A 13,409-nucleotide genomic window follows, 5' to 3' on the forward strand; every position below is an offset into this window, starting at 1 on the left:
GGGGGCTCTCCTTGCTGTGTGCCCTGCGAGGAAAGCACTGCTTTTTAGTGTCAGTGCAGTGCTATAGGGCCATAAAGCCACACTTCAGCCCGTTTTTTGGCTGCGTCTCCGTAAAACGCCACAGTTGTGAAATTACTACGCCTTTCCAACAGCGCGGTGAAAGACACACCTCCACACGCCGCCCCCGGCCTTCCCCACTCCCCCTTCCCCCGACCCCCCTGCGCGCTGCCAGCACCGACTGCGCATGCCCAGAGTCCCCGCCCCGCCCCCGAGAGGGGGTGGGGCGAGGCGCACGTGCCGCCAGCGTGCGCGGAGGGGGAACGGGGCGAGAGGGAGAGGGGCGCGGGGCGCATGCGCAAGGGCCGTGGCCGCACGCCAGTGCGCCTGCGTTGGGGGCCGCGGGGGCGGGGCGGGGCGGGGCGGGGGAAGGTTTCCGCGGAGCGCGGCGGAGGCTGGTGTCGCTGCTCTTTGAGGCGGCTGGTGGTGGTCGTTTCGCTCCCTCCGTCATCATGGACGAGCAGAGAGTGAGTGCCGGCGGCGGGAGCCTGCCTACCCGCGGGTCATGCCGAGCTGGTCGAGACGGGGGGGAAGGGGAAGGGGAAGGGAGGTGGGCCTGCCCTCCCCTCCCCTCCCCTCCCTCAGCTGGGAGCCGCCGCGAAGGCAGGCGGAGCATTTCCCCGGGGTGTCGGCGTTTCCCCGGTGCTCGGCACGGCTGCCCGAGGAGGGGGCCGGCGGCCGAGGAGGTTAAGTGTTCCCCGCCGCCTCGCAGAAGAGGCAGCAGCGCGGCAAAGGCGCTCTCCCGCCCCCCCACCCCTGCTCCCGCACCCCTGCTCCCCCCGGGTTGCCGTAAGAGTTCGGGAGCGGCGCGGCGCGGGGAGGCCTTTCCACGTCCGCTTGCTTTGGGAGCTGCCGTTCCCGCGGCAGTTGCTGCATCGTAGTGCAGTACCGTCCTTGCGTGGGGCTCTTTCACGTTGTGTGTTCCTGTCATAAGTAATTAGGTGTGAACATAGGCCTTTCTGTTTCCCGTTGATATACTCCTGTGTTGAAGGGAACTAATTACTAACAGCGTTTCGTAGTTAGTTTTTTTGTTTGGGTCGTCCCCCTCCCCCCCCCGCCCTGTGGCTACTGCCCTGTAATTCCCTCCTTCCCGTACTTGCTATCTGCCCCATCAGGGAATCGCTGAGGAGCAGAGTATGCCTGGCCAAGGGCCGGGCTTTCTAAAAATGATACTCTGCAAAAAGTTCTGACTCAGCCTTTTGGCTGTCAGTCTAGCATCCAGAAGAGCTTCTGTTACTGTCTCTGTGAAGACTGTGCTTTCCTTAGCTTGGAAGCTGGTTTGTGAGTATCATCTGAATAAGTATCTCTACTAATGGCTTGAAATTTACAGATCAGAGATGTTTGCTATTTTAGTGAAGTATTTGTACACTGCCACTTCATATGCGTGTATACTTTGAGAGGTGAGATGTGAAATGCCAGAAAACTGTGCTTCTAGTAGAAATTATGTGAATTTGCATCTATCTGCCTTTGCCTACTTTATGTGAGATTGTTCTCTTGGAGAAGGAGTAAATGAGGCTGCAGCTGTTGTTGGTGCTCTAGGTGGATGTTCCTGAGTGGTGTCATTGCTCATACTTGAATTTCAGTGCTGCTCAGAGGTTCTGAATACAGTAGTAAACTTGCAGTTGATCTCATATTTTACAATACTTTGTCTGCTAATTTGCTATTATCATTTGTATTGTCCCAACTACCCATTCAAACTCTGTCAACTTCAATGTGTGGAAAAGTGCAGAAGATTAAATTAATGGAGGCTAAGTATGTTCCCTTGTCTGAAATTTGATCTACACATGAAGGTTAGTATGACACAGGACTTTGTCTTAGGCCCGAGGCTGCTTCAGAAACTGTTCTGCATCCAGTCATATCATAAGACTTCAGTGTGATCTTGAGCAAGCTGGTAACTTGCTTCTTAAACCAAACTGATGTAATTGTTTAATTTATTGACATTTACTCTCTAACTTTTATGAGGTGTCCATCTGCTTCAACAGGTGCTCTGTGATGTTAGTTACTAGCTATTCAAAGAAGGGAGTATTGTCTACGCTTGTGCTTCTGGCAAGACTACAAGCCACCACATGTTGCAGGGCTTCCTGTCCTTTTTGATATCCTTTTATGTTCTCCTTCCCTTGTATGTCCACAGTGTTACTTTACAAATGCCGTGTTTTTTGGTATTTTTTTTTTCCTGCAAAGACTGTATCAGATCCAGAGTTTGTGAAGCTCTCTGACAGCAGCAAAAATTACTTCTGTAATAAACATGCCATAATGTTTGGAAAATGAATTTGACATTTGACAAATGAATTAACACATGCTAGCCAGGGAGAAAAATGAAAGGAAAATTATTTGTAATAGGATTTTATGAAATACTGTGTCTGTCAGTGAGCAATAGCTTTAAATTTTCTTCAGTGTAGAAATACCAAGAAGCTTTACTGAGGTTAGTGTTGTAATTCTTTTCTTGAAGTAACTTAAAATGTAAGCCTCGACTGCTGCTTGCATTGGTAACTTTTCTAGCACCCTTTTCATCTCATATACTTGTAGTGACTTTTTAGAAATTCTCGTTAAAGGAAGAAATAGCAAGAGTGCAGTTGACCCAAATCAGGGTTCTTTTACCCAGTGTGCAGTATGCCAGTCTTACACACAGAGCAGAGGTATTTATTTATTTAATTTCTGTGCAGAGATGGGTGCTAGGTGGTAAATCCACAAAGCTAGACACCTGGTTACAATTGAATTACATATTTATAAAATTCAGAATAACAGTTATGCCATTCTGTCACACCTACTTAATTGCAATTGGTTAGTTCTCATGTTATTTTAGAGATACAATACTTCTTAAATTTGCTACACATGCTTGGAGAGTAGAGGCCTTTATCTGAGGAGGGGGTGATTTCAGGGCTAGGGGTGTGGTTTTTGTATTATAATGAGAGCTCACTTTGAGGACACTAAGTAGTGGAATTTTGTTGACCATTCACAACCTTTATCAATGTTACGCACCTGCAAGGATACATATCCCCTTAGTTTAATAAGCTCCAGATCCCTCCTTATCTGTTCGAGCTTCTCTAGCAGGTCCGCTCTCCTTGAGCCTGTCTTGGTGTTTCTTTGTTGCAGCAGATTTATGGTATCGTCCTGCTCTTTCAGAGCCATGCCTGCCGTGTTATTCTTTGCTTATCTTGGTTCTCCCTTTCCCATGCAGATCCTGGCCTCCTTCCTGCTTCTTTGACAATTATCCAGCTTTCGGCACCTTCTGGGGCAAGGCTTTTTTTTTTTTTTTAATCAGTTTTTTAGTTTCTCTTCAAGAGTATAGTCGTTAGTAGAGTATGCACTGTCTGTACAAAGTAACATGGCTTGCTCAAGCCAGATTCTGTTTCACAAGATATTAATTGTCCTTACCTAATAGAAAATGCCATAAAAACTCATTCATGTAAATTTCATAAAAAATTCATTCTTGTATATCTTAGTGTTTTGGATTTGGTGTATGTCTTGGAAGAAAATCTGTTTATCTTTCTTTGGAAGAAAATCTGTTTATTATGTATTAGTGATTAGAAAATATTATATGTTAGTGATTCCTAAAAGCTGACTTTTGGTTCTCGTGGCTTGTGCATTGGTGTTTAAGAAAAATTCTGTATACTGCTTGTGGGTATTTTCAAGCCTCTTTAATCTGCATTTGTAGAAGACGTCTAATCTTACTGGAGTTTGACCAAACCTGATGGAATTTCTATTTGAAAAAATTTGTGGCTTACTTAAAAAGAACCCTACTGATCCCTGTTTGGTCAGTTGACTTTAAGTTTAGATATAGTGGAAAACCTTATTTGACAGCTATCTTCCCATTGCTACCATATATTTGGCCGTGTAAAGGCTTTCTAAGCATTCTTCACATGTAGATTTTTTTTCCTTTAATCATACACAGCTGTAAAAACCAAAAGCATTGTTCAGTACTATATACAAGATGACTTTTTTTTTTCCGTGTGGTGGAACAGAATAAGCCCTAAAATCCTGGTTGAAAGAGGATTGAGACTTTTCTTGTTCATCCAAATTGACAGTTATTTTTATAGGATCTAAGGCTTAACTGCAGGCTGTCTGACATGCAAAAACAATTGCTCCTAGTCAATAGCGAATGCAGAAGCAGCTGGTTGGACAACGGTGTTTTATCTCCTGGTCTAATGTGTACAAAATTGTCTTTAAACGTGTTCAGTTTTAACCAGAAAATTAAAAGATTCTGTAATGAAGTGATCAAGACTTGCTTTACTCTTTGTTTCTGAAAAAAGCCAGTCATATCTTGTTTCTCTTTCTTAGAGTTCTAATTTCAGTCATTGCTAGCCAGTGCATTGTATCCTTATATAAGAGCATCACAACACCTGTGGTAAAAGCAGTAAAATTTCACTTTATTCTGCTAGTGGTTTAACTTTGTGAGCATCACGCTATGCAAACAGGCAGTGGACTGGAGTACTGATAAATACATCATTGGAGACTCTTTGAAAACTGCCAAGGAGGAGATCAGAAGAAAGAGATATGAGCATGGCTCAGGACTAGTGGAGGGATTCTTTATACAGGATGTACTGTTGAGGTTAGCTGTGGATGTTGTGAAAGGATAAAATATTTTTCTTGCTTTTTAGTAAACAAATGTGATGTAAGTAGTAAATGGTTAATAAGAAATTGCTTATGAGAGGGACCTCTGCAATATCTTTTTGGTTATCTGGCTGTTTTTAAGGTGTGCTTATTAGTTCCCCATCCCTTGATTTCCTCAGTGTTGTCAAGTAACAATGTTAAGCTGAGCAACTTGAAACTCTGATTCCGACTGATTAATAATGTCTTAACTGTAATTAAGACAGTTTTAACTTTTTTTGTAAGAGCCAAATCTAGCATTTTAGAGTCAGATTTGTTTCTAGAATTTATCAACTAGCCTAAATTAAATCCAAATTAAATAACCGAAGATTTTTAGTTACATCCTCACCTGGTCCTTTATTTTTACCTACATATGCTCTGAGCTTTAGTTATATAACTTGACTTAGGTTAAAGTAATAACTGTTGATGTATTTTTGTCAAATTCTTAGAATACAAGACTTGGTAGTCTCATATAGTTTAAAAATGCATTTTGATGTGCTTAACAGTTTTGCCTGCTTAGTATGTGTTTTCTAAGCTAAATCTACTGCTTTTTAATGGCTGTAGGTAGTACACCACTGAAATAACCTTGATTCTATTTCCCAGCTGTTAGTAAGCTCTCCTGTTTGAGGTCGCTTTTAATTGGAATATGTAAATTATTCGCCAAAATATTTTAATACTTGTAGGATGAGTTTACAGATAACTGTTACAGGTTTATTCTGTATATAGACTAAACTGTCAGTTATTTAACACTAGCTTCTTTTGACAATATAAAATACTAATTTTTCTTCTGAGTTAGCTTTTACTAGCTTTTTTTTTTGTTCTCTGCTGGGTTGTGCAAGCACTAGCTTTCTTATCTAGAGGAGTTGTGTATGGTGGAGTCTGGTGCCAGGAGGCAGTCTGATTTAGAAGACTTGGGAATTACAGTAACGTTGGTAGCAAGGCATGTGAAACAGTGGTAGATCATAAAACAGAATCTTGATTTTTCTTAAACTAATAACCAAAGATCTTTAGTTTGGTGGAATGCTTTTTAGACCTTTGATAATCTTTGTTTTCTAACAAAATGTATTTCCTGATCTCATCAGGATAAGATTTGAATTTGCTACAACTGGCATGTGTATCATTAACTTCCATATATGTTGAAGTGGTGATGGTTAAAAAAAATTACAATGTTCTTTTACAACTTCTCTCACTTTTTTTTTTTGTACTTCTAGGAGACTCTGCAGAGGATTGTCTCTACTCTAGCAAACAAAACTGATGAAATTCACAACTTCATTGACATGCTGAAACATACAATAACAAATGTTCAGGTATATATATTAAGGCTCCTAGGTTGTAGCTGGGAAGGGAGCTTTCCAGTTTTGTCAGTCTCAAACTGTTTGGGTAGTATGTAAGGGATGGGCTATATACATCAGCTTTAAAATACATCTTCAGGTTGGAACCAGGTGGATTTTAAGTCTGTCTCTAATTGAAAGGTATGGTGGTTTTGTGTGAAAAGCTATTGTAGGATTTGGTTTGTGTGGAAGAGTGAATCTGGATTTTGATGCAAGACCTCAAACTCTTGTTAGCTGGAAGTAGCCTATCTTTTTTAGACTTACCTGGTCTGCTTGAAAGACTGAAAAATGAGACTGTCCTGACACCTGAGAGAAAATACTTTACTTTTCCCAGTAGTTGCAAATTGTTGGACTTAAGTTAAAACTTAGACCTAATTGTTGCAGCATCTACACTAGGATGAGGTTTGGGATCCTTCAGCCTATCAATAAGCCAAAAGTTGTTTGTTCATGTTAAAGCTGAGCAGAGTTAACCGCATAAGCGGAAATCATCCAGCAGATCTTTAAGCTGGCTTCTTGAGTGGAGTTTTTAGTATCAAATGAAACAATTTTATATGGAACTGGATAACTACCTTTTTACAAACATCTAGCAATCCATATATAATCTTGAGAGGGAAATCAAGGCTTTTGGCATGGAACAATGCTGCCAAGTACATTGGTTCTGTGCAAATTTGAGTAGCATGGAATTTTGATGGATTTCAGTCCTCAGTGTCCTGATCTAAAGTCTACTTAGGAGATGTCTATCATTCTTAAGGTTTTTTCCCTTTTGATAAGGTGAGGAGCAGTGACGAGTACATAGTGGCCGTGGCAAAGCACATTTGGGCAAACAATGTGACTTTCACTCTAAAAGACTAGTCTGCATTGTTTCCAATACAGATTGCAGCAGTTTCCGTTTGTTTTTCAGGTAAACTCTTCTAACGCAATCAGTGAGTTGGCTGAAGAATTTGATGGTCTGTATTCTATACTGGATGAGATGAAGGGGAGTATGGCCAACACTATTCAGCAAGAAGAGGCTCGTAAAATTCAAGCCCTGCAGGTAACTGTGTAACTATATCTGTAAATTTTCACAGGTAGGTAGAAGCAGTTTTAAGCTGCTATCTTAAGTCTCCATGAAAGTGGGATTTTGGTAGTATTGCAAGAAATGCAGTAGGTGTAAAGTGAATGTTTTCTTTGATATGGGTACTTCTCTGTTCCCTTCTTCTAGGTTACTTCATGTTCTCTATATATTTGTGTTCTTAACATTGTTGTGTAGAAAGAAGGTCATATCTGTAGAACTTGCAGGTGAAAAGTGACTGCATAGGAGCAGGACTTACGTATGTTTAATACCTTCAAACTAATGAATACCTTCTGGACTGAAATTGGCTTCTTTCTCCAGTTTGGCATATGAGTATCTGAGCTTGTAGAACTGCCAAAGTGATTTGCTCAGGCTTCAACTTGGGAGTTGAGAATCACATCCTAAACACAAAGGCTGGTCTCCTGTTGACAGAGCTGGCCGTCCTCCACTTGTTAACATCAAGCAAACACACACAGGAAGACATATGGGAATTGCTTCGGCACAGGTTACACTGGTGCCTGCTACTAAGCCCGCTGCATGAACTTCATCAGCTTGTAGTTGTATAATTTCATGCAGGAGAATCTTTCCAGTGGGTTTCAGAGAAGTAGAAACAGAACTGTTAACTTTCTGAAACACTTAAAGTCCATATTTTCCTATTAGCTTGTAGCAAGTTGTCCCTATATTTTAGAAAGACTAGTTGCGTGGGGCCAAAGGACAGATAAATCTCTTAAGCAGAAGCTGTTTCTCCAGCTTTCTTGTTTTAAATTATCCTAGTTGCAGCATTCTTCTGTCTAGTTCTTCTTGCTTATGTAAAGCAATGAAGAAGATGTTTGTTCCTGAGAAACTTCACCTTCTTGTGTCTAGTCAGTTTAAAGACGTTATAGGAGCAGTTTCCTGAAACAAATTCCACAGGCTTCCTTATACGGTTTATTTTATGTTCATACTTAAAGACTGGCTGTAAAACTGCTTAGTTCATAGAGTAGTTGGGTTGGAAGGGTCTTTTAAAAGTCATCTGGTCCAACTGCCATGCAGGGACACTTTCAACTAGATCAGGCTGCCCAGAGCGCTGTCCAGCCTGGCCCTGAATGCCTCCAGGGATGGAGTATCCACCCTCTCTCTCAACAACCTCCTCCAGTGCTTCACCACTCCTGTTGCAAAACTCCTCCTCCTTGTATGCAGTCTAAATTTACCTCCTTCTACTTCAAAACAATTACCCCTTGTTCTATCACAACAGGCCCTCCTAAAAACATTCTAGAACTTGCAGGTGCACAGCTTAAGTACTTAAGTGCACTTTCCCACATCCAATTTAATCTTTCTCCCTGTATATCTGTCTTAAGTCCTTCTGACATGTCTCAACAGACAGAGGTCTAACCACATCCAGGGACATGGAGGGCTTGAACGCTTAAAGAACAAGTGCTTCTCAATGAAGAGCCCACAGGAGAAATTCAACAGTGGCATATATCAATTATTCTGCTTTCTAGTGAAGAAAAACTGAAGTTAATCTTGCAACTAGTGATTTTGGAACTGGAACCTGTTTTGATAGTTACTCATCTGGCAGTTTGACTTGACCATTAAATTGTCAGAAAATTAACAGAGACTAACAGAAAGTTTAATCTAATCTGATGAAGCTCAGATGAGGTTGAACCAAGTTGTTCTGAAAGCTTGTCGGTGTGATACTACAGTATCAAGAACTGCTGCCTGGTATCTGTGTTGAACAGCTGAGCTGCTACTTAGTGAGAAGAGGATGAAGACAAGTGGAATGTTCAGATCGCTGACTTGGTTGTTAAGTACTCTACTTGTCTCTCACCTGAGGCTGTTCCCTAACTACAGGCCCAAAGGACATTCTCTTTACAGATCAAGCTTCCTCTGTAACTAAGGCACTGAGAGAGTGCTTTTTCTAACAGCCAATCTGCCAAACCAAACCAACAGAAAACTGTTGCATTGAATGTGTTAGTGCAAGCCATTTTCTTTGACTAGAAATGCAAATTAACTTTTTATGATGAAACCAAGGAACTTTAGTGAGGTCCAAACATACTGTTTAAAGGAATTGACTTGCTTAATTTATTGTCCCCTTAAAGTGCTTGTGCTGTAGTTAGTCTTCTGTAATTGACTAGGTGCCCTTGTTGAGAACAAGCTGTAACTTAAAATACTTGGAGCTACATAACAGTGGAAAAGGGTGAGGATTTAATTTTTAGGCTGATCCTTCCCAAATAATTTCCTTGGAAGTTAAGCTGGACAACTAGAAATTCTCCTTAAACTTTTGCTTTGAAAATACATTGCTTTATTTTGGGGCAGTATATCTTAATGACACAAAAATACTTATTTTTGACTTCTGAATGCAGATGCTAATGTATGCATCCAGTTACTGTGTTATTTCAGCTTTGCAGAAGAATGCTGTTTGAAAATGCCTCTGGCATTTGCTTCTCTCTTTTGAGGTGTGCCTGGGACATTTTGGCAGCATGATAGTATATATGAGTTTGTCAGCATTAGATATCCTCCAAAGAAGAGAGCAGCTGTATTAGAAGAATGACAGCTTGCATAATAGCATGCTTCAGAAGTTATCTGGAAACCATGTACAAACTTCTAGCTGTTGGACTGTTTCCTTACTGCTATTTCATCCTCAAACAGTAAATTTGAGGGATATCTGGCAGCTGGCCCAGGTCAACTCACCACAGTTGCCAAAACTAGTTAGACTTCCGAAGTGCTTGAGACCAGTCTGATCTCCAAGATGATGCAACTGTTAGTTGCTTTTGAGACAGTGACTACTTTAGAGCAAAGTGTCTGTCCTGAAATGTTAAAGAAAAATAATTACTTACTGTTTACTTGTTCTGAGATACTACAGTGAGTATCATTTGAGTAGAAAACAGCTGTAGGTTGAATGGTGATGCAAAAGCTGCTGGCAGGTTTAAAATATGCATCTTGTTTAACCTGCAGTATGTTTAGGATCCTGCGGGGTATTCAAAATTAATCTTTTTAGGGATATACCCATAGTATGCAACACCAGAAGTTTTCTGTGGACTGTTTTGTGTACTAGAAAGATAGTTTACTAATGACAGAGTTTTAGGTAATTCTGCAATAAATTACTACCCTTCTTCCTTTGTTCTCCTTCCTCTACTATCCCCATTTGTTATACAGCAGTATTGATTTTCAGGATTGTCTTGTGACAATTCTAGAGCGGGTCAGGGATAACACTATTGCATTTTTCAAGGCTACTGCTACATTAAACAATATCCACTCACTGATGAAGTGCAGTTCTATAAATAGAAACTGTAGTGCACACATATATTTCTTTGCTTCTCAAATTCTGATGTTGGGAGAAACAGGCTTTAAAATGAAATCTAGCTTTTAGATTAGACTTCACCACCTGTCCAACTTTTTCCCCTTTGGATTTATAAGATGTGCCATGTATCACTGTGCACTTATCAAGCACAGTGAAGTTGTAGTTAATGTGATGGTCAGAGGTAATAGCCTTGATTAGATAGGGTAATACATTGTTAGAAATGCATAACAAAGCCATGTGGTTCTAATTCTGATAGTTTATAAACCACTTGTTTAATGTGAATACATCACATTATTCTTGCTTTCTCGTGTTGCTACAGGATCAGCTTAGCCAGTGTAGTAATGCCCTAGAGAGTTCTGAAGAGCTGCTGGAACTTGCTACGCAGTCGCTGGACATAAAGGACCCTGTGGAATTCTTAAAGGTAGAAACCACTGAATGGATGTGCGTAAGGCAGATGTTGATATTTGTCTCAATTTGAAATATCTATTGCATTACTATACTGAAGCCTGCAAGCTTACCACGAATACTGAGAGTAAGGATAGAGATGCACATAAAAATACCGTTAATGTTCTGTTGAGGAGGCCAAGTCAAGCACTATAGTCTTGAATTTTTACGCAATCTTTAATAAAGTAAGTTTGGGGTTTTTTTCTTTAGAATGATGGGAGAGGGAAAGGAATCCCTTCTCTTGGACAACTGTTAGTATTAAGCAAACCTGCACTGATGCAGGGTAAGTGAAACCAGAAAGTGAGGGTGAAATAAATCTCTCTAAGACTGAACCAAGACTTACAAAACGTGTGATGGCCAGCACTCAAAGCCATGGCAAGTAACCTGTCAGTTGGCCAGCACTGTTAAACATACTGGCAGAGAGTCCTTGTATTCTAGCTGCAGCCATCCATGGATGACAAGATGTTTGTTTTGCAGAACTTTATGCAAGCTGTGGATCTTTAATTTGCATCTCTGAACTCTATAGCTGTCCTGAAAGGTCGTACGAAACTGAATTCAGGGCAACTCTTCCTCTGTTCCCTGGAGCCTTCTAAGGCATTTGTATGCTGTGTAGGCAAGAGCCTGACTTGGGCCTCAGATTGTGATTCCAATACAAATGATGTGTACTTTACCACAGCATTGTAAATAAGGCAATGTGTATCTAACTCTAAGAATATACTTGGAAATTAATAAAACAGTTCTACATATACAGTGACTTGGTACACTAGTCTTACTATAATAATTCTCACATTAGTAGTGGAGTCAGCCACACCAAATCCAAGACCAAATTACTTCTTTCTGTATTTTAGCAGGAACAAAGACAAATTATTCTAAAAGAGTGGACAGGAAAGCTGTCAGTTATACCTTTTGGCAACATGTTTGTATACTGTCCCACTTCCTGAGTGTCAGCTTTTATTTATTTGCCTTGAAGAGTGATAGTTCCTAAACTGAGTATTTTTCTTAGCACTTCAGTTTGAGTTGTCCTTTCTGTCTTGTCATGATTATGTGTAAAGATTAAGTTAGCTCTTGAGCACTACACAGAGTATAGCTTTGAGTTAATCGTAAGTTTTCTTTTCAGATCTCTAATGCATTTTTCAATGAAATTAGTACTAAGGAAAATTATTTTGAGTGTTTGGTGGAGGGAAAATACTTTTAAATTTGAAGTCTGAGGCTTAAGATACTGAAATCCAGTTCAGTAAACTCTAATATCTAGGATAGAAACTTGTATTATACTACCTTGCACTTGTAAACACGCCTTTGGTTATGGCATTTTAAGGTAATGCTGCCTTGCTATTAGCTAGCTAAATCTTTTGCTCTACTGATAGGAATACCAAGTGTTCCTGAAAGGCAGTTCCAGCCCCGACTCTTTTTTTTTTTTTTTTTTTATTGGCTGTAGTGGGTTGACCCTGGTTGGACAGCAAGTGCCCACCAAAGCCGCTCTATTACTCTCCTCCTCAACTAGACAGGGAAGAGAAAATACAACAAAGAGCTTGTGGGTTGAGGTAAGCCCAGGGAGGGATCACTCACCAGTTACCATCATGGGCAAAACAGACTTGACTTGAGGAAATAGCTTAACTTATTACCAATCAAATAACAGTAGAATGTTGAGAAATAAAACTAAATCTTAGAAGCACTTTCCGCCCACCTCTGTGTTCTTCATGAGCTTTGCTCCTGAATTCTCTGCCTCCTCCCCTGAGCGGCACAGGGTGATAGGGAATGGGAGTTGTGGTCAGCTCATTACAAAACCTTGCCATGCAAACACAATATGTTGGCACAGATTTTGTCAGATTTTCTTTGGATCCTCTAGTAAATCAATTCAGGAGAAACTAGCATAAGACTAAACTAAGATTTTATTTATTACTTTTAATTTTTTTTTTTTCTGTCTCTGCTTTTTGGTGGCTTTATTCACTGAATTGGCTTACCTGGAAGTCAAAAGAATGTGAATGCCAGCAGTCAGGAAGGTTCAGTGGTTAGACAGGAAATTATTTGACACTGCTGGGTGGCTCATCTAAGATGGGCTTATAGCTGCCTTTCTCAGTAGCCTGGAAGCAAACTAAATTCAAAGGAGTTAAGCCAGGACTGTCTTGCAGAAGACTGTTCATTGTGTCCAGATACTGCATATTCTACAGGACATAGACATGAATAAGGCTTTTGTTTTTAAGTACCTCTGTTTGGTCTAAGGCTGTTATGTAGCAAAATCAGTCAGTAGTTCCTATAATAACTTTGAGGTAAAACAAAGCTACCTCTTAAGCTCAATTATTTCTAAACACTTGTGTTTTTCCATTTCCCACTTTGGGAATATAAAATTGTTTTTATAGCAGGGGCAACTGTGATATGCTGATGGAGGGTTTTGGTTTGGTTTTGTTTTTTTTTTTTCATTTGTGCTTTGTCTTTAATGAAAAAATTGGAAGTCCTTCACTTCTGTTTGACTTTTCAACCGGGAAGATACCTAATATTTCTTGTCTTTGGAAGGTGTTGTGGTTTAGCCCTAGTCACCACACAGTTTCTCAGTCACCCTCCCACTCCATAGCAGGATGGGAAAGAGAATTGGGAACAAAGGAAAACTCATGGGTTGAGATGAAGACAGTTTACTCAAATAGCAAAAGAAAACTGCAATAAC

The 13,409-nt window shown here is 40.4% G+C and overlaps 1 protein-coding gene across 3 annotated transcripts in view; it reads left to right on the forward strand.

The window, feature by feature from the left end:
- Positions 1-448: 448 nt before the first annotated feature.
- Positions 449-13,409, forward strand: part of FSD1L (fibronectin type III and SPRY domain containing 1 like) — a 33,693-nt gene continuing 20,732 nt past the window's right edge. For 2 of the 3 annotated variants that reach the window (XM_086770196.1, XM_086770197.1), the window contains exons 1-4: positions 449-524; positions 5,856-5,951; positions 6,877-7,008; positions 10,626-10,727. In XM_086770196.1, coding sequence (XP_086626322.1) covers positions 510-524; positions 5,856-5,951; positions 6,877-7,008; positions 10,626-10,727 — 345 coding nt within the window. In that variant the 5' untranslated portion in view covers positions 449-509. Of the gene's footprint in view, positions 525-1,283; positions 1,339-5,855; positions 5,952-6,876; positions 7,009-10,625; positions 10,728-13,409 lie in introns of those variants that run through there. The other variant, XM_086770198.1, reaches the window with a different exon arrangement.

This window comes from Chlamydotis macqueenii, chromosome Z (genome assembly GCF_036417535.1).
Source record: "Chlamydotis macqueenii isolate bChlMac1 chromosome Z, bChlMac1.mat, whole genome shotgun sequence".
NCBI classification, from domain to species: domain Eukaryota; kingdom Metazoa; phylum Chordata; class Aves; order Otidiformes; family Otididae; genus Chlamydotis; species Chlamydotis macqueenii.